We start from the raw sequence: 21309 nt of genomic DNA on the forward strand, positions 1-21309 counted from the left end.
CTCCATATCCATTTCAACACTTGGTAATCTCTGTCTTGCTTCATTGTAAACATTCTTGTGGTTGTGTAATGATGTCTCATTCTAGTTGTAATTCACATGTCCCCAGTATGAAGTTAATTATCTTTTGTGTGTTTATTGGCCATTTTAATATCTACTTCTGTGAAGTGTCCATTCAAGACTTTTGCCCATATTTGCTAGTGTTTTTTCTTACTAATTTGTAAGAGTTCTTTATTGTGTATGCAGATTAGATAGATTCTTTATATTTTATATGCATGTACATTCTGTTATATATAATATGTGTGTATATATTAAATAGACAAAGGACTTGAATTTATACTATATATATTTAATAAATGTCATCTCCCAATCTGGATTGCCTTTTTATTCCTTTGATGGTGTCACATCCACGTTCTTAATAGAATGTATTCATTGATTTTTTTCTTTCATGATTACCACCTTTTAGGAAATGTTTGCTTACTCCAAGTTCACAAAAGTGCTCTATTTTTCTGTTTACTATTTTACCTTCTAATCCAGAAAGCCTAACAATACCTTGAGAGCTTAAACAAGGTTTTAATTTGAATATGTTGGGTTTTCTGTGTGCTTTTGGCTTATGCTGTTCCCTCCAACATTCTTCCATAGCCTCCTCTCAAAACACTAACCTTTTCTAAAGTTTATCTTAAGAAAGGTCTTATCTAGGGAAACTGTGATGAAACCAACCTCCAACCAAATGCAATTTCATTGTCTCTTGGACCTCTTTAACATTTTATTGGTAACACACAACCCCTGACATACCCTGCCTTTTCTGATCAGTATTAATGATTTTAACTATTATATCCTCCTGGGATATGACAAATTGTCCTAGGAGTAAGAGTAGTTATTAACCACAGTAGCTGAAGCTATACAACACTTAACTGTGTCAAACACATAGTTCAGCACTTTTGATAGAAAAATATTAATTAATTCTACCAGCCCTATGATAAAGGTACTTGTATTTTCCCCAATTTGTAGAAAAGAAAATAGAGGTATAAAAAAGTAAAATCACTTGTCCAAGGTCACACATAAAAGTGGGACCTACATGTCACTGCTGTCTGACTCCTGATTTTGATGCTTTGTGTGGAAAACAGTGCTGCCTAAAGCCAATGCCACAGAGGTCTGGTTGTCCCAGAAGCTCAGGGAGGAGGAAGGAAGGCCAGATTCTACATTCCAAAATTCAGAGAAGAAATCACTAGATGTTTCAATGTTCACAGTGACATTAGTATATTAAAAGTAAACTTTTAATATACTAATCACTATCACTTTTAATATACTAATCACCATCACTAGCAGTCAGAGAAATGCAAATCAAAACCACCCTAAGATACCATCTCACTCCAGTAAGATTGGCAGCCATTATGAAGTCAAACAACAACAAGTGCTGGAGAGAATGTGGGGAAAAGGGTACTCTTGTACATTGCTGGTGGGACTGCAAACTGGTGCGGCCAATTTGGAAAGCAGTATGGAGATTCCTGGGAAAGCTGGGAATGGAACCACCATTTGACCCAGCTATTGCCCTTCTCGGACTATTCCTTGAAGACCTTAAAAGAGTGTACTACAGGGATACTGCTACATCGATGTTCATAGCAGCACAATTCACAATTGCTAGACTGTGGAACCAACCCAGATTCCCTTCAATAGATGAATGGAGAAAAATTGAAGGCATTCCCTCTAAAATCTGGAACAAGACAGGGATGCCCTCTCTCACCACTTCTGTTCAACATAGTTCTCGAAACACTGGCCAGAGCAATTAGACAGACGAAAGAAATTAAAGGCATCAAAATAGGAAAAGAAGAACTTAAATTATCACTATTTGCAGATGACATGATTCTATACCTAGCAGACCCAAAAGGGTCTACAAAGAAACTATTAGAGCTAATAAATGAATTCAGCAAAGTGGCAGGATATAAAATCAACACGCATAAATCAAAGGCATTCCTGTATATCAGCGACAAATCCTCTGAAATGGAAATGAGGACAACCACTCCATTCACAATATCTTCAAAAAAAATAAAATACTTGGGAATCAACCTAACAAAAGAGGTGAAAGACTTATACAATGAAAACTACAGAACCCTAAAGAGAGAAATAGAAGAAGATCTTAGAAGATGGAAAAATATACCCTGTTCATGGATAGGCAGAACTAACATCATCAAAATGGCGATATTACCAAAAGTTCTCTATAGGTTTAATGCAATGCCAATCAAAATCCCAACGGCATTTCTTGTAGAAATAGAGAAAGCAATCATGAAATTCATATGGAAAAATAAAAGACCCAGAATAGCAAAAACAATGCTAAGCAGGAAGTGTGAATCAGGCGGTATAGCGATACCAGACTTCAAACTATATTACAGAGCAATAGTAACAAAAACAGCATGGTACTGGTACCAAAACAGGCGGGTGGACCAATGGTACAGAATAGAGGACACAGAAACCAATCCACAAAACTACAACTATCTTATATTTGATAAAGGGTCTAAAAGCATGCAATGGAGGAAGGATAGCATCTTCAACAAATGGTGCTGGGAAAACTGGAAATCCATATGCAACAAAATGAAACTGAATCCCTTTCTCTCGCCATGCACAAAAGTTAATTCAAAATGGATCAAGGAGCTTGATATCAAATCAGAGACGCGCCGTCTGATAGAAGAAAAAGTTGGCTACGATCTACAGTCGGTGGGGTCGGGCTCCAAATTCCTCAATAGGACACCCATAGCACAAAAGTTAATAACTAGAATCAACAAATGGGACTTACTCAAACTAAAAAGTTTTTTCTCAGCAAAAGATACAATAAGAGAGGTAAATAGAGAGCCTACATCCTGGGAACAAATCTTTACTCCTCACACTTCAGATAGAGCCCTAATATCCAGAGTATACAAAGAGCTCAAAAAATTAGACAATAAGAGAACAAACAACCCAATCAACAAATGGGCCAAGGACCTGAACAGACACTTCTCAGAGGAGGACATACAGTCAATCAACAAGTACATGAAAAAATGCTCACCATCTCTAGCAGTCAGAGAAATGCAAATCAAAACCACCCTAAGATACCATCTCACTCCAGTTAGATTGGCAGCCATTATGAAGTCAAACAACAACAAGTGCTGGCGAGGATGTGGGGAAAAGGGTACACTTGTACACTGCTGGTGGGACTGCAAATTGGTGCAGCCAATTTGGAAAGCAGTATGGAGATTTCTTGGAAAGCTGGGAATGGAGCCACCATTTGACCCAGCTATTCCCCTTCTCGGTCTATTCCCTAAAGACCTAAAAAGAGCATGCTACAGGGACACTGCTACATCGATGTTCATAGCAGCACAATTCACAATAGCTAGACTGTGGAACCAACCTAGATGCCCTTCAATGGATGAATGGATAAAAAAAATGTGGCATTTATACACAATGGAGTATTACTCTGCATTAAAAAATGACAAAATCATAGAATTTACAGGGAAATGGATGGCATTAGAGCAGATTATGCTAAGTGAAGCTAGCCAATCCCTAAAAAACAAATGTCAAATGTCTTCTTTGATATAAGGAGAGTAGCTAAGAACAGAGTAGGGTCGAAGAGCATGAGAAGAAGATTAACATTAAACAGGGATGAGAGGTGGGAGGGAAAGGGAGAGAGAAGGGAAAATGCATGGAAATGGAAGGAGACCCTCAGAGGTATACAAAAGTACATACAAGAGGAAGTGAGGGGAAGGGGAAAAATAATACAAGGGGGACAAACGAATGTCAGTAAAGGGGGCAGAGAGAGAAGAGGGGAGGGGAGGGGAGGGGAGGGGAGGGGAGGGGGGATAGTAGAGGATAGGAAAGACAGCAGAATACAACAGACACTAGTATGGCAATATGTAAATCAATGGATGTGTAACTGATGTGATTCTGCAATCTGTATATGGGGTAAAAATGGGAGCTCATAACCCACTTGAATCAAATTGTGAAATATGATATATCAAGAACTATGTAATGTTTTGAACAGCCAACAATAAAAAATAAAAAATAAAAAAAAAAAAAAGAAAAAAAAAAAGAAAATCTATCACATAACTATAATGATGTATTAAACAAACAAAAACAAACCCATGTCATTAGCATGAAAATGGATGGGACTGAAGATCATATGTTAAGCCACATAAGTGAGATATAGACAAGTATCACATGCTTTCCCTCATATGTGGTATCTAAGAGGACAAAAGGACAGGAATTAACAGGGACACTGATAGAGAAGAAAGTCATGGGGAGGAGGGAGAAGAGGTAAAGAAGGGTAAGGGAGAATAGAAATGATGGAAGTGTGTTATTTGCATGTATAAATATACCACAATGAAGCCCATTTTTCTGTTAAATTGAAATGTACTAATAAAAAATGAGTTAGAAAATAAAAAAAAAAAAAAGAATATAAAAACTATATCTGGTAATTATTTGAAAATATTTCATCTAAAACCATGAACATAATTAGTATTTTCAGTCCCATCACTGTGTTCAACACTGAAAAAAAAAAAAAAAAAAAAAAAAGTGGCATTTATACACAATGGAGTATTATACAGCACTAAAAAATGACAAAATCATGGAATTTGCAGGGAAATGGATGGCACTAGAGCAGATTATGCTTAGTGAAGCTAGCCAATCCCTAAAAAACAAATACCAAATGTCTTCTTTGATATAATGAGAGCAACTAAGAACAAAGCAGGGAGGAAGAGCAGGAAGAAAAGATTAACATTAAACAGATACATGAGGTGGGAGGGAAAGGGAGAGAAAGGGGAAATTACATGGTAATGGAGGGAGACCCGCATGGTTATACAAAATTACATATAAGAGGTTGTGAGGGGAATGGGAAAATAAACAAGGAGAGAAATGAATTACAGTAGATGGGGTAGAGAGAGAAGATGGGAGGGGAGGGGAGGGGAGATAGTAGAGGATAGGAAAGGTAGCAGAATACAACAGTTACTAATAGGGCATTATGTAAAAATGTGGATGTGTAACCGACGTGATTCTGCAATCTGTATTTGGGGTAAAATTGGGAGTTCAAAACCCACTTGAATCAAATGTATGAAATATGATATGTCAAGAGCTTTGTAATGTTTTGAACAACCAATAAAAAAAAAAAGAAAAAAAAAGTAAACTTTGTTGAAGCCAGCATTTTCCTTTTACTTCTTTTTTTCCCCCTCAGTTCTTATAAAAGAACTAGGGCCTTGAGCATGCTAAGCAAGTACTCTATCACTGAGCTACATCCCCAGTTCTGATGAGAGCATCTTTTTATGTAACAACTTTATATATAACCAACTTTATGGAATAATGTCATGGGCTTTAGAAGGGCAGAAGTTTGGACCCAGACTCTATCACTTACTATGTGATCTTAATCTCTCTAAGTCACACCTTTCTCTTCTCTAAAATGAAGATAATACAACCTTTATAAATTGTAGTATAACTTAATAAAATGCAGGACAAATTCACTTAGCACAGTATCTAGCACTCAGTAGAATCTCATTAAATGGTAGTAGTATACTCTCTAAAAAGGAAAATAGATGGTCTGGTGTTGTAGCTCAGTGATAAGAGCATTTGTCTAGTACATGTGAGGCACTGGGTTCAATTCTCAGTACCACATAAAAATAAATAAATTGAATAAGGGTATTGTGTTTATCTACAGCTAAAAAAACCATTTTTTAAAAAAAGTTAAATAAATTCTGACTCAGTTTATAATCTCTGTAGCTGTCAGCTCTATACCTTGTTGGTCCTCATAAGTATTGTTTGAATTAAATAATACTATTATTTGGGGAGGGTTATTCTTAGATAAATATATTCTATAATTTCTTATAAAACATTAAAAAACTTATATATTTAAGCTATTTCAGTATCAGACACTATAATTGAGGTCAAATAAGAGTTTTAACTAATTCCCAGCTGTAAACTATTCCTGTTTGTAGGCTCAACATTTTAATCCCTTAGTTTGGTGGCAAAATGCTTCTGTCTACAACTGGAGAATGTGTCTATATAACTGGAGTGTTTTCAGTTTTACAGTTGGGTGACCATACCATAGTAGCAAAAAGAGAATACAGAAGTTAAATTTCTGGATTTAAATGCTAACTCCTTTACATATAACCTTTATGAATTGTGCTTAATCTCTCTTGTCTCAGTTTCTCATCTATAAAGTGGGGCTAACAATAATGCCTTGTTTATTGGGCATTTGTGAGGATTAAACAATAATAAGTATACATACACATATATATGAATATATGTAGACATATACATTTGAGGATTACCTGTATGTATGCATTCATATCTGTGCACATATGTAACATGCAATAGGATAGTACCTGGTACATAGTTTGTGTTATTAAAATGTTATTTCAGTTACTATTATTGTGTAATCTTTATCAAGAGACACTAGACTCTTTATCAGTCATGTCCCTTATTCACATAACCACTTCCTAGTGGCCGTACTTCATGGTTTTTTGGTAAGTTATTTTTCCCACCTGGTAAGAGGGAAAGATACATGCTATAAGGGGTAACAAAGTCAGGAAAGCAATGAAAAGAAAAAATCGAGTTCTGGAAATAAATCTGAAATGCCACTTATTTTAATTTCTTTAAAGAAATATTTTGGAATTCTATAATTGAAATCCCACCACACACACACACACGCGCGCACACACACACACCATAAATCTTCATGGTGTGTTAAGTTTTGTATTTCACACTGAAGGGGACATATAATAGTATAGGAAGAAACTACTGCAGGATATGTAATAGACCTAATCTCCTGCAAATTCTTCATGCAGGTTTTCTGTGACTTTGATGTACTCTCTTTTCCAAGAATGAACTATGTGTTAGTTTCTGTTGTGGTACATAAGAGCCACTAGGAAGCCTCAGATTATATCCTAAAAGAGCCTTCAATACAATATTTCTAAAGGTCAAAGACTAAGGTAATACTTTCAAGTGTCACTTGGTCTTCAAATGAAGTTTTATTGTGATGGATTATGACATAATCCATTGACATGATAAAGTACCTATTATGTTACAGAGACAGTTGGCTGAAATAATTTTTTTTAATATAATCACAGTTGTGAATCTTTCACATATTGTTGGTTTCAGGGAATAGATGAATTCAGCTGTGCTTGTTGGGGCTCAGAAAATCATACCCAAAAGAATGAAGCTTTGAAGTGCTGAGCACTTTGAATTAAAGGAAATTGGACCTTGTTTCTCCTCCTGAACCCTGAGCACAAAAGGGACACCATCTCTGAAATTCCTTTCTCTGACTAAAGAAATTCTTCCAAAAGAATTGTCTTCAACCTCCTCTTTAGAAATCTCATCAAATAACCAGGAAAGATTAACCACCAGAAAAGAGAAGAGACTAAAAATTGACACCCCTCCCAGATAGACTTTTCACCTATTCTCTTGAGGGCAGCTCCAGGGGATTACCTTGGACACTTTATCTGCACAATAAGACAACCTTCCTTGGCAGTAAAGTTCCACCTCTCACCTTCCAGTAACTTCTGGCTGCTACCTCCTCTAGAACCCAGAGGAACTTTGTCCCAGGCCATTGTTGAGTTCTTTGAGCATTTACAGGAGATTAGGTCTATTACTTATCCTGCAGTAGTTTCTTACTATTATTATGTATGTCCCCTTCAGTGCTGAAATACAAAACTTAACACACCATGAAGATTTATGGTGTGTGTGTGTGTGTGTGTGTGTGTGTGTGTGTGTGTGTGTTGGGGGGATTTCAATTATAGAATTTCCAAATATTTCTTTAAAGTAATTAACATAAGTAGCATTTCAGATTTATTTCCAGAACTCGATTTTCTCTTTTTATTGCTTTTCTGACTTTGTTACACCTTTCAGCATTGATGAGTTCTTTGGGCTCATCCATTTCTTCTAAAAATTGTTTGCTTCTCCTTTAAAATTACCTGAGCACCCTCCATTTTCCACTCCCCTGTGAAGAGGTTATTTAAGCTTCAACCATGGGATCTTTCCTTTGAGTTTCATATTTTGTGTGATTCCTGAGCTTATGCATGTTGATAAGTTTATGTATGTTTTTTTTTTCTCCTGTTAACCTGTCATTGTCATTTCAGTGTAACTTCAGAGAGTGGAAAGGAAATTTTCTCTTGTCCCTACGTGTTTCACTGTCAAAATGAAATTTCTGGGAGGTTAATTGCATTCTTACAGGAGATTATATGGACATATAGAATAATAATATGATGGACATGGTAACAGTGGTAACTATTAGATCTGTGAAATTTACATGCTACATGTATATCTAGTTTTAGTACAGAGAGTTTGAGATATATATATATATATATATATATATATATATATATATATATATATATATATATAATTATTATTATTATTATTATTATTAAATAAGGTGAAGCTCTATTATGATTTTATTCATTGTGATATATACCAGTCTGTATCTTAGGTTTCAAAACAGAGCAACATACAAGCCTTATATAATATTTCCAAATAGTTCTACAAAAGTCAAAGGTTGCTTCTATCCCATGGGAACAGCAATGTAAAGGGTATACTTTTGCATTGAGATGCCCACTTACTGTATTTTCAGCCTTTTCCCCCTCCTCAGCAAGTCTTTGACTTGGGGAGAAATTAAGCATTTTTTGCAAGGTGCAATGCATTTTGGCCAAATTTCTGCTAGTAATTCCCACTGACATTCAGGCACCCAGAGGTGAGGAGAAAGGCTTCCCAGCAGCAATAGCAGTAGCAGTAAAATCTGGAATAAGGTGATAGAGGATCAAAGCATGAAAAATAACTTGTGGGGGGGGATGCACTTTATCCCCATTTATTTCCATTTGCAAAAACTTCCTTTGAAGCAATCAGTTTTGGTGAAAAGTGAAAACAGCAAGTTGAGGTGAAAGAATTGATAAAATCACAGTTTATATTTATTCAGAAGATCCACCAGTACTTTATAACAATCTGTGTTTAACATGGCAAATTGTCTGTCATTAAAATGCTAATGAAATGGTAAGCAGCTGCTAAGTTTTTTATGCTAATGAATGGTGGCAGCTAAGTAGTTCTGAAGTCTTGTCTTTATTAGCATAGAGATTTGATTGGGTAAGGGGGATCATTGTGCATTCTGACCTTTGTTGATGGAGCAATCTCTATTCAAGTTCCCTGTTGCATTCTATTTGTAGATCTCCCAAAGGAAAGCTAGGTTCTTTCTCTAAACCCACAATGGTGCATTCTATTTGATTTGAGTTTGTTACATGCCTATCTCCCAGAAAGCCACCTGCACCAGCCATTGCTTATCTATATTACATGAAAGTTGAAGACTAAAGAAGAATGCTTGTTGCTGGAGGGGAGCATTTCAAATCTCCTATTCACATGAAGGGTTAACAGCTGATATAAGATTAAAAGGGATAATCGCTAAAATAATACAAAGCTCATTAGAACTGATAGTTGACAACAAAAATTTGAGTTCCTGTCCTAAATACTCTTTGTCTCCAATACCCTGTCCACAACCAGGCTATAATCAGACCGTTTTACATTCTCTGACTATCCAATGTCTAGACTGCTTCTTTTCCTCAAAGGCCAGCTTTTGGGTTGTTTTTTTTTTTAAATAAAACAAATTGAGTCATAACTTTCAAACAGAAACTCTAAGAGTCTTAAGTTTTCTTCTTGCAAAAATCCTTTATCTTTGATTTGAAAAAAAAATTGTTTATTACCCTTTTAATGTAGTAAAGAGCATCTGGCTTCAAGAGGCCCCACCCCCTCTCTTTCCTGAATTATTGGCCACTTAGAAGCAACCTGCTTGGGCACCAGGCCATTCTCATTCCCCCCACCTTCCAGTAGAAGCTGTGTACTGTGTCTTGTTGAGTCTGAGCTGCCCTTGGCTCTTGCCATGGGAGAGTGTTCTGTATCACTGTCTTAGACAATGAGGAAGAAGATGTCTTTTGACCATATTTACTATTCTTGTGCCACTTGCTTACTTCCAGTGTGACTCTCTTGTTTGCAGGTGGCAGCTCACTGGCCTTGTTTGGGCTATGTAGGTTTGGGAGGGAGATGGATGTGAGCAAGAGATTGAATTCATTTTCATTTTGTTCTTGGCAGGCAGTACATGCCATACTACTACCCTTCCTGCTCTTGTGCGCACTCCTACCCTGATGATGCAGCCTTCACTGGATATCAAACCATTTATGTCTTTTCCAGTGGACGGTAGTTCTGCTGTTGGGCTCTTTCCAAATTTTAACACAGTGAGTAAATGCTTTTTTTATTTGATGTGTGACCTCCTCCACCTCTGTCTGTTCCTACATTTGCAAATAGGCAATAGATGTAGTCTGTTTCCATAGTGTGTGATTTTAAACTATATATTGTTATACTGCTCAGCTGTGCTGTGAAATATGATGCTTCACCCATGGGAGTTAGACCAAACAATAGCCAGCATATTTATCTTTAAAATATTTTCACAGATGACTTTTCACCTATTGCATTGTGCAATTTTGATAGACTTTTCAGTGGTTTTAGAACCTATATGATTTCTGGGATGTTATTCATACATGCTCAAGAACACAATTTGGAGATATCAAGCCACATTTATTTATCTCTACTACTAGAAAGGGAAAAAAATGACTGTAGGATTTATCTCCCTGGGTACCTTTTTATTTGGGAGATATTTTAGATGAAGTGACTTTTACACAAAAAGAATTTTTATTTTGGGGCTCTTGTGGATTATATGAATATGACTATTAGCAAAAGGAAAAAATACTCATTTGAAATCTACATTTTACTTATCTCCATGATACTTATTCTCTTCAAAACATATGATAAATATTAGTGAATTACCTACCCATAATTATCAGTGTTCTTTACTCAGGTCAGCTGACTTCCTTTATTTGAAAAAAAGACATTCTGTAGGTGTACCAAGAGAAGTGTGACATTTCTCAACAACAGAGTTCAGCATATAGAATCAGCCTGTAGTCAAGATTCTTAACTTATAGTAGGAGAAAGGGTAAACAGTTCAAGAGATTGCATGAATTGTGTCTGTTCATTTGATAAATGCAGTCAGTTGGGGCATGATGGTCTACGTGAATGAAACAGCATTATAAATGCTGCCATAATCAAAAGAAAGAATTGCATTATCAACACCACCAGACAGCACACATCTGAAGTACTGCCAAATGTTTCCTTTTGCAAACTTATCTTCTGTGTAAAGTGAAAACAACAAGAGGATTTTTCCTCAAGGGTTCTAAATAAAATCTGCTGACAGGCTTTCTGTCACGGGCTTAGTGTTGTAAGGTAATTAGGGGGTAAAGGATCAGCCAACATTTTAAAGAGCACTAGTTTTGACTTAGTGAGTAAACAGTTGAATGTTTTTGTCTCCTGGGTTTTTCAGAGACAAGTCAAACAATTTACCAAAAAAAAAAAAAAAAAAAAAAAAAACATGGGGGGAGAAAAAAAGCATGAAAAGGTGAGCCTCATGTCTAGCCCAGTGGAGCAGTTCAGCAAGATAAATCATGCCTGCCTGGGCTATATTCATCCATCCAGAGCGGAGTGACCCTCCTAAAGACCCACATCAGGCCATTTCAGAGAGCTTGAACTCAAGCATGCCTGTTATGTCCTCTATCGACACATCTGTGATACATTCCAAACATAATCAAATCCAGCTATACTTCTTGGAATGTTTATTAGGTACTCGTATTTTGATTCATGTGCATTTAGAAGACAGCATTTGTAGATACTGCACAAGTCCAGGTGCTGTCAAGTGGCAACAGTGATAATGTAAGAAGGTGTAAATGGTTCCTCCTATAGTTCATTGTGTACGTCTGTGTGCATGTGTGTATATTACAAGTAACATGCAAATACTTATTTCAAAGATTCAAATAAAACAGCATTCAAGGCAAAACAAAAATGTCATCATCCCCTGCCCCTGTACATACTGTTTCTCACTTCACCAGAAAAAGGTACTATAAGCAGCTGGTATCCATCCTGAAGGCCCTTTTAAAAGTATATATGTACATACCAGTAGGCACCCACTCACAGTTCTTTTCACAACTGCAGTCATATGATTAGTACTGATTATTCTGTAAGTCACGTTTTTCAGTTATCAAAATTTTTGACATATGCCTCTGTTTTTAAGGAATATAAAATTAAAGTAGAGGGGGTGTTTTCATTAAAGGTTTTTAATATAAAAATGCAGTTTCCAAATGGCTAACTAATGTTACAGAAACACTAATATAACCTTTTTATTTTTCTGTTTGTTTGCTGTACATAACAATCTTACATACTTTGGGTTTGAGAAAACCCATGCAATACCTCTCTTAGTAGAAGTTCACTTTTTTCCTTCCTAGAAGAAAATAAACTTTAAATTTTCAAATAAGATACTACTAAGTTGGTTAAGGTAGAGAAAACTGCAGAGAACTACAGGAAATAATCATTTTACTCTATTTATTAGAGTAAAATTTTAGTCATTTATTAGGCAGACAGTCCTGATAGTTTATTAAAAAACAAGTCAGTGCAAGTGAGACCCTCTATCAACTTGTAAAGAAATTTATTCATTTATTTATTGAGTTATCTATGATTTTTTACCTTGAGTTGCAATTGAAATTACTTTAATCCTTTTGCCTATAAGTTTATCCACTCTAATACCCAAACTTATCCAATAGATTTCCAAGGGAAATTTTAGGAAAGTTATTATCAAAGTTTTTCTAAGAAAATATTATTATATCACTACAGTGATTATATTAAATTATCATAAATTTGTAATGATTTATATCCTTCTAAGGACTCAGACCTCAGAGCATTTTAGGAAACTATGGTTATTTCCCCTATTGTCTGGAGGTAAAAAGAGAGTTAGCAAAGGAAAAACAGAGACTTGAATTAAAATGTTCTAACTTTGAAACCCATGTTCTGGCTTTTCACATCCTTGGCTCTTTCGGCCTGTGCCACCTGCCTTTGTGAACAAAGCTCAATCAGAAATCTTTTGTTCTCTTTTCTGGAAACATACTAGACAATTTTCTGCAGAATCATTAAATAGAGAAAAGGATTTAGGGGTATAAAAAATATACTTCTATAAACAATATCTGTGAAGCAGAATATTTTTGAAAAAACAAAATTTCCTTTTGCCAAATTTGAAAGTATATTGTGTACAATAATCTACTTTTTCTTTGAAGTGAGGTGAATTCTATTATATCACTTTATTTTTAACCAAGTTTTATGTTAGTAAATATAAAAAATAATTTGTTAGTAAATATAAAAAATATTTTAAAAGTCTATTTTATTATTATTATCTGAAGAATGAAAACACTATGCTCTGAGACTACAGCTAAAGGTTTTAAAAAATCTGAAGTCTTGTTACTTTCCTTAAATGGATTCTTAAAAATAATAATGGTTTTTATTATTTATAGTGGTTTCCTCCATTTTATAGTATAGTAAGATAACATTATATGAGAAATAACAAGAATTGAAATAGGATTCTTCTGTTATTACAAAATAAAATATGTGCCTGTTGTGTGCTAAGTTTATACGATGAAGAAATATATACACAATGAAGAATGCTTCACAGCCTTGGTTGAGTAGCTGTCTTATCCTTTACACCACAATTGACAATGTCTCTCTTAGTGCTTCTGTATGAAGAATAAGCAAATAATTCAAGACACTGTCCAAACAGAGTTATGAAGAGACACGATAAGGAAGCTGGAGTTTGACTCATTGATAATTTAGGATGGGGCTCTATGTCAAGATGTGTAACTAGAACCTGTTGATCCTAACTCTGCACTTCAACAGTTGTACTATAAAGAGATGCTCTTTTTGAGTCATTTTTAGGTAAAAGACTCTGCAAACTCACACATAAATTTTTAAAAATTTTTGACCTTTATATCAAAGGCCTAATAGACTTCTCTGCCCAATTGCTTACCTAGTGCTCAACTTCTACCACTGCCATCCACCCTTCAGCTATTTGTCTTTCAGGGTTCAACTTAGATACCCCTTCCTTCTCAGGAAATCTTCTGTGACTCTTTAAGTCTGAGCTAAGTTCCATCCTTTGTGTTTCCAAAGTACCCCAGATGAGGTTTATTACAGCAGTTGTCATACCATAGTCCACCTGTCTTCACTAAAATGCCAGAACCTGAGGACTAGAACTATATCTTGTTCATTTTAGGATGTTTGGTGTTTATATAGGCACTAAATAAACTTTTCTGAAGGGAAGACAGGAAAAAAGGACAGGGAATTTTGAACTGATTTTCAATGCTCATACTCCTTCAACCAGCAAAGGGAATACGTCACTGAATTTCACAGCCCCTTCTAAGTACAAGGTGATAAGCCCAAGTATTTACTTTCATTTTTATTTTCCTAAGAATAGGCATCTTTGTAAACCTAAAGGCAATAATTCATTACAAATTTTTTTTTCCAGCTGTAGTTCCCAACTTTCTCTGGGTGGAAAATGTGGAAACTTTGACATATACCTATTATATCCCTTGTCCTAGTCCCTAGTCTTTAGCTGAAAAACCACAGTTGTTGGATTTTGATGAACAAAAGAGTACTGGGTTTGGGGAAGAGGATAAAATATAACAAACAAAACAAAAATACCCTCATGCCTAAGAAACTTGTAGGAAATAAAGTAAATATACTTGAAAAGGAAAGATAATAAAAATCAAGGGCTGGGGCTGGGGCTCAATGGCAGAACACTTGCCTGGCACATGTGAAGTACTGAATTCAATCCTTAGAACCACATAAAAATAAGCAAATAAAATAAAGGCATTCTGTCCATCTACAACTATGAAAAATCTCTAGGATATGTAAAAACTCAAAAAACTTAGAACCAAAATAACAAATAACCCAATCAATAAATGGTCCAAGGACCTGAACAGACACTTCTCAGAAGATGACATACAATCAGTCAATAAATACATGAAAAAAATGTTTAACATCTCTAGCAATTAGAGAAATGCAAATTAAAACTACTCTAAGATTTCATCTCATACCAGTCAGAATGCAGCTATTAAGAATACAAACAACAATAAGTGCTGGCGAGGATGTGAGGAAAAAGGGCACTCTCATACATTTCTGGTGGGACTACAAACTGGTTCAACCAATATGGAAAGCAGTATGAAGATTCCTTGGAAAACTTGGAATGGAGTCACCATTTGACCCAGCTATCCCACTTCTCAGTTTATACCCAAAGGACTTAAAAACAATATACTGCAGTGATACAGCCATATCAATGTTTATGGCAGCACAATTCACAATGGTTAAATTGTGGGACCTACCTAGATGCCCTTCAACAGATGACTGGATAAAGAAACTGTGGTACATATACACAATGGAATATTACTCAGCATTAAAAGAGAATAAAATCATGGTGTTTGCAGGCAAATGGATGGAGTTGGAGAATATCATGCTAAGCAAAGTAAGCCAATCTCAAAAAACCAAAGGCCAAATGTTTTCCAATATATGGGTGCTGATTCATAATGGGAGTTGGAGAAGCATTGGAGGAATGGAGAAACTTTAGATAGGGCAAAGAGGAAGAGCATGGAGATAGTAAAGATGGTAGAATGAGATGGACATCATTACCTTAAGTATATGTATGAAGACACAAATGGTGTGACTCTACTTTGTGTACAACCAGAGACATGAAAAATTGTGTTCTATGTGTGGACAATGCATTGAAATGAATTCTGCTGTCATGTATAACAAATTAGAATAAATAAATAAATTTAAAATAAAAAAAATGAAATAAATAAAAAGATAATAAAAATCAAGAAACACCAGCAATGTTCAAATAGTTGTTACACTTTATAATTCAATAAACACCAGAAAGAAAATATTTTTGTATCTGAGTGAGCTATTTTTTTACTTTGTTATTCATTTTACTTTGTCAGATGCTCCATGGTCATTCTTTAATTGCTGTATATGATATTTTTTGAGCTGCTAAAAAATACACAATTGTGTCTCTCCTTAGAATTAGAATCCTTTTCTGTGGGTTAAATTTTTGCCTTTATTCAGAACTGGAATAATTCTTGGTATTTAAACCCCATTAAGAAGAGACTTTAGAAGTGAAATAAATTGCATACTTACCAAGATGGATAACACTAATATGATAAAATAAGTTCATTTAGAAGACACACTTATGTATTTACTCTCATGAAATGAATGTTTGTGTCTCGCAAAATTCATGTTAAAGTCCTAACCCCTAGCATGTTGGTGTTTGGACATAATAGAGTACCTTTGGAAGGTAATTAGGGTTAAATAAGGTTATGAAGGTGGGGCTTTCATGATGGCATTAGGGTCTTTATATAAAGAGACACAGAGAGTTCTTTCACCTCTCTCTTGCCAGCTAGGAAAAGGGCCTCACCAGAACCTCACCATGCTGCACCTTAATCTCTGACTTTGAGCCTCCAGGAATGTTGAAAATAAATTTCTGATGAGCTATCCAGGCAGCCCAAGTACATTGAGACACATACCCAACCTAAATATATGTGGCAATAAGTAGGTAAAATTTCTTTTTAATAGATAATATTTGCATACATTCAGATGTATTTGTGTAACTTTCTAGAGCTATAGTTGTTGTCAAGAACCATCTAGGGGCCTCAGTCACCATTTAGTTTCTCTGATAGTTAGAAGGTGTCTTATGAGCCTATTTGTATGAAATATCTCTGTCTATCCTGCCATGTTTTCGCACCTGCTCTAGGAAAGCACAAGGCAGTCACTGCTACTTTATTGCCAGAGAGTCAGTAATCTTATTTTTTTGAAAAATAATATAATTTTTACTGTCTACCTTGAAACTATTTTTTTTCCTGACATGAACAAATATGTGGAACAGAATAAAGATTATTTCTAAGTGTAAAGTCCCAAATCACTGTTCCATTCTTAGTCATCCAAGACAAGCTAGGAAATAATTTATATGATTCCCATTTACTTTATCATTTTAGGTCCTCTGAGATTCCGAATCATCCTTAGTTTGGCAATATCAATGAACATAAAATTTTCTTTCTTGTGGTTTAAACAATAATACATTTATCAAGGAGGTTTGAAAGAAAGAAGTTAGAAATTAAAATCATATTTACTTTGCTATTTATATCATGTTTCTCATGAGATGTTTTTATAACGAAACCTGAAGTAATCTAGACTATTTAACTCTTTGACCTCCCTTTAATTCCTTTATTGATTTAATAAAGTAGTTACTTAAACATTCAAATACATATTTTTCTTTCATTCTTTTGAAGTACAATGATTTACCTCTGTTAATGCAAACCAAATGTGTAATTTTGTTCTTTGAATCTTATTTTTATTCTAATAGTGCTTGCTGTCTTTAAAAAGTTATATATTCTATATTTCTTAGATACTAGTATACCCAGCTGACTCCACTTGAACTGATCCATTTATCCTGGTCAAATCAAAATAATAGGTTGAATTTTTATTTTTCATGATATGCTTTAAAATATATTGAAAGATCATCATCTTTTACATGTTCTGAAGTATGTAGTATTAAAATATGCTGAAATGAAATTTTCCATGGTTACTTAAATTGATTTGAGCAGAAATCACTGGCCTACTATTGGTTTTAGAAAAGTCAACAGCACCACTCCCCAGAAATGGTTACAGTAAATCTTTGAAATGTGGTATGAAGCTAACAAGAACCTTGTACAAATGCTTAAGCATTGGTTTCTGTGCCTTGAAATTTTTACATTCCTATTAAATTTGACAGAGAGAGAAATTGTGTGAATCCAATCATTGGAAGGAAAAAAACATCTGCACTATTATTTTCCTCTACCCTTCAAACCACAAACACATCCTTTTTAAATTGAACTCAAGTTTCTTGCCTTACTCAAAGGCCTCAAGGTTTATCTTGCTAAAGACTCTGTGTTCAAATGTCCCTTTTCCCTATGTTCTCTTGAACCCTCTTTTAATGCACAGATAGTATTTGTATGGTGTATATATGTATGTATAAATATATGTTTGTGTAGTGGATAGTTACAGTGGTTCTCTCTACCTAATACAATGTTATCTTTAGGGGGTCTAGGAAAAGTCACTCATTCTAAATCATTTACTACACATATCCCAGCCTTTGTGCCAAGGAGAGTCTATAGGAACAAATAAGACAGAAATTGCTGTCTGATAGAACTTGCTCTGTTGTTTAATTTGCTATAGCATAATAGAGAATTCTGCTCATAGTGAAGTCAATTCAGTTGATATTTAATCATTCAGTACATATTACTTAATCTGATGTTTCATGGCTCTGAAGAAACATCAGATTAAGAACTTGATGGGCCCTCATGAGGTAAGGGAATACAAGGTTTCAGGAGCTGTGAAGAGAGACATCTATAGTCCCACCATGCCATGTCCTCTTGTGTGTCCCTTTCATTATCCTAGTCAACCTCACATGGCTCTAGGGCCTCATCTTCAGTGCTAGAGTTTCAAGGATTATGTGTACTTGGAGGGTTCATCAGATTTTCTGGCAAGACAGGTCTTTAGTCTTGGCGCTGCCCCAGGTCAGCATTTTTCAAGAGTAGAGTCAACTTGGAAAAAGTGTCAGGCCCTCTTCTTTAAAATATTTATCTTATTATTAACAAATTTCCAGTTAATTAGGAAGCAGAAGAAACCTCCAGCCTTGTTCTTAGCTTGCCTCAAAAACTAAGCCTTCATGTGCCTGTGGCAAAGTAGAAGAGCTTAATGAATACCAAAAAAAAAAATGTAGTAAAATATTATTGTATCAACATTCCCATCAGCCCAGAATAGGTATCTAAACTGGTTGCTCTATAAACATTAATTGATAGTGGTGAGAACCCATCCAACAACACAGATTTTTTTTTCCTCTTTTTTTCCCCCTCTCTCTGGATTCTTATGTTCAGAATAAAGTTTTAGTCTCTTTGTGGATAGGGGCATGCTGTGGAATATTCCAATCCTTTTGGTTTTATAGTTACACTGAGGGTGCTAAAGATGAATTGGAGTGTTGTTTAGCAACGTGTGAAGTTTCAATATATTTGCAGAACTCAGTGGGAATCCTAGAAAAATATTTTTTCTCAAATTTAGCTTTCACTTTAGGTTTTCTTAACTTCCTTTTTATGTTCTGATGCTTGAAATAAAATGGGAAAAGAGCGTAAATTATGTGAGTGACACCTGTTTCCATAGAATTGTAGTATCAGAGGGTTTTAGACAGACTATAATTAATTCTTTTAATGTACCCACATATAAAATAGGCTACCTGTGTCATTGCTGAACTCTTTTTGCAGATCAAAAGATTGAAAAATATAAACCAGTCTTCTAATTTCTTTTAGTAGAAAGCCCTAGTACTGAAAAGGAAAAAAAATATATCAGATAAGGAAAGGGTTAGTTTCCACCATACTTTCCCTAAATTTAAATGTGTTTACTTCTCACAGATTATTCATGTGTGACAAATTTTTTCAAGTACCCAATAAATCCTGTGGCTTCTAACAACAGGTTGAAAGTTAACTTTTGTTATACATTCTACTAAGTATACAGATTTGTCTTGTCAGTCTCATACTTGTTTTCTCTCAGTGAGAACACATTTTCTACAGCCAGATAAAGATCCAAAAGATGTAGCAGAAAATACATCTTATCTCTTTGTCAGGTTATAACTTACAAATAACTAGAGGTTTATAGAACTTCTTCAATAATTAAAAAACCCATATCTGGGCATAGTTTTTTGTTTTTTGTTTTTGTTTTTTCCCATGTAGAAACCAAATCCATCATATGTCATAATGATATAATTAAACCCACAAATCTCCTTTTCTGAAAGTGAGCTAAAGCTATTACATGTTAAACCCTGACTAATAGCTGCTATAATATGGTACACTTTTGAAGTACTTACCCTCTATAAAAGGTAGTGGCATTCATGTATTTAGTTGGCTGTTCACTTACAAGTTATGTCCCACCTCCTCCCAAAAACCACTTGGAGAGTTCTTTCTGACCTCTGAGAACGCCACTTGACTGGTTCCAATGTAAACCTCTACTAGTCCTAGCTGGTCTCATTCTGTATCCTTCCACTCAGGAAAGTGGAGCTAGATGGAAGGAAGAAGACAGTGATCCACTTACAAATAAGTGGATGTATAGGATAGGAAAGAGCACCAAACTAGGAGTCAGAAGACCCATGTCTGTACTCAATTTCTTTGATCTTTGAAAGTTACTTTTCTCCATTTAAAACTAGAGATGATAATGTTTTTCTACTTTAAATCTTTATATCATAAAAATTCACTTGGTTAAATTTTTGCTGAATTAAAGGTATGACTAATATTTAGAAAATCTATGGAATTTTCTGAAATTTATGAAAAATAAGTATATAATACCACCATATTATTATTATCGGTACCAGGGATTGAACCCCAGGGCACTTAACCACGGAGCCACATCCCTAGACATTTTTATTTTTTATTTTGAGACAGGGTCTTATGTAATTTCTTAGGGCCTCTAAGTTGTTGAAGGTGGCTTTGAACTGGGGATCCTCTTGCCTCAGCTTTTCAAGCTGCTGGGATTACAGGAGTGCTCGTGCTCAGCTCACAGTATTAATAATTTAAAATAGTCATGAATATCAATAGAGAATTCAAAATAGATAAACTCTATTCTCATAAATAATATTAATTTTTACTAATATTTCTATCCTTTTGATCTCTTCTACATAAACCAAGTTGTTTTATCACTGGGGCTGGCCTTGTGCACTAGCATTATCCTAATTATGGAGATTTCAAGGATATATATGGCTAAGACATTGAGATTAAGAAATTATTACTCCAGTTTAAAATAGTTATGCTTGATACTTAACAAATGTTCATTTTATGCTAATTGAATGAGGTCACTGAAAGGCACACTTAAAAGATCAGGGATACCTGACTGCTTGGAAGCAGTAATGACGAGCTACATTTGAATTTGGAAAAGGATGAGTAGTAGATTGGGGAAATAACCACAACCAGTTTTATTGGATTCTGTTTTTCCTTGTTTATCTTCAGTGGTGCTTAGGCTTTAAAACTTCATGCAAACTGCATGAGAATTGTGTATTTATGACACATTGTCATTGAGTCCTAAGACATCATAACATTTAGTTATACTTTTAAAATATTGTTGATTTTCAAACAAATAATTTTTTTCCACATTTTCCATGAATCAAGTTGCAAGTAGGTTAAAATGACCGTTTTGAAAACTATTTTAAATTTAGTCATAAGAGTCAACATATCAAACTATTCTTCTTGAATTGGTAATAGAAACTGATTCCTAAAATTCCTTGGCTATATCTCCCTTTTACTCTGCTCCCCCCACACACCTTTTTTCTTGAATTTAAATTGTCAGTTGTATGAAAAGAACCTGCTTAACCTGTATTCTGAGTAATAA

At 34.9% G+C, this 21309-nt stretch overlaps 1 protein-coding gene across 2 annotated transcripts in view; it reads left to right on the forward strand.

Annotated features, from left to right (window-relative positions):
* Window positions 1-21309, forward strand: part of Znf385b (zinc finger protein 385B) — a 289007-nt gene that overhangs the window by 189390 nt on the left and 78308 nt on the right. For both annotated transcript variants that reach the window (XM_027943968.3, XM_027943969.2), the window contains exon 2: window positions 10084-10226. In XM_027943968.3, coding sequence (XP_027799769.2) covers window positions 10084-10226 — 143 coding nt within the window. The remainder of the gene's footprint in view (window positions 1-10083; window positions 10227-21309) is intronic.

The sequence above is a fragment of the Marmota flaviventris genome, chromosome 11, assembly GCF_047511675.1.
Source record: "Marmota flaviventris isolate mMarFla1 chromosome 11, mMarFla1.hap1, whole genome shotgun sequence".
Taxonomy (NCBI): domain Eukaryota; kingdom Metazoa; phylum Chordata; class Mammalia; order Rodentia; family Sciuridae; genus Marmota; species Marmota flaviventris.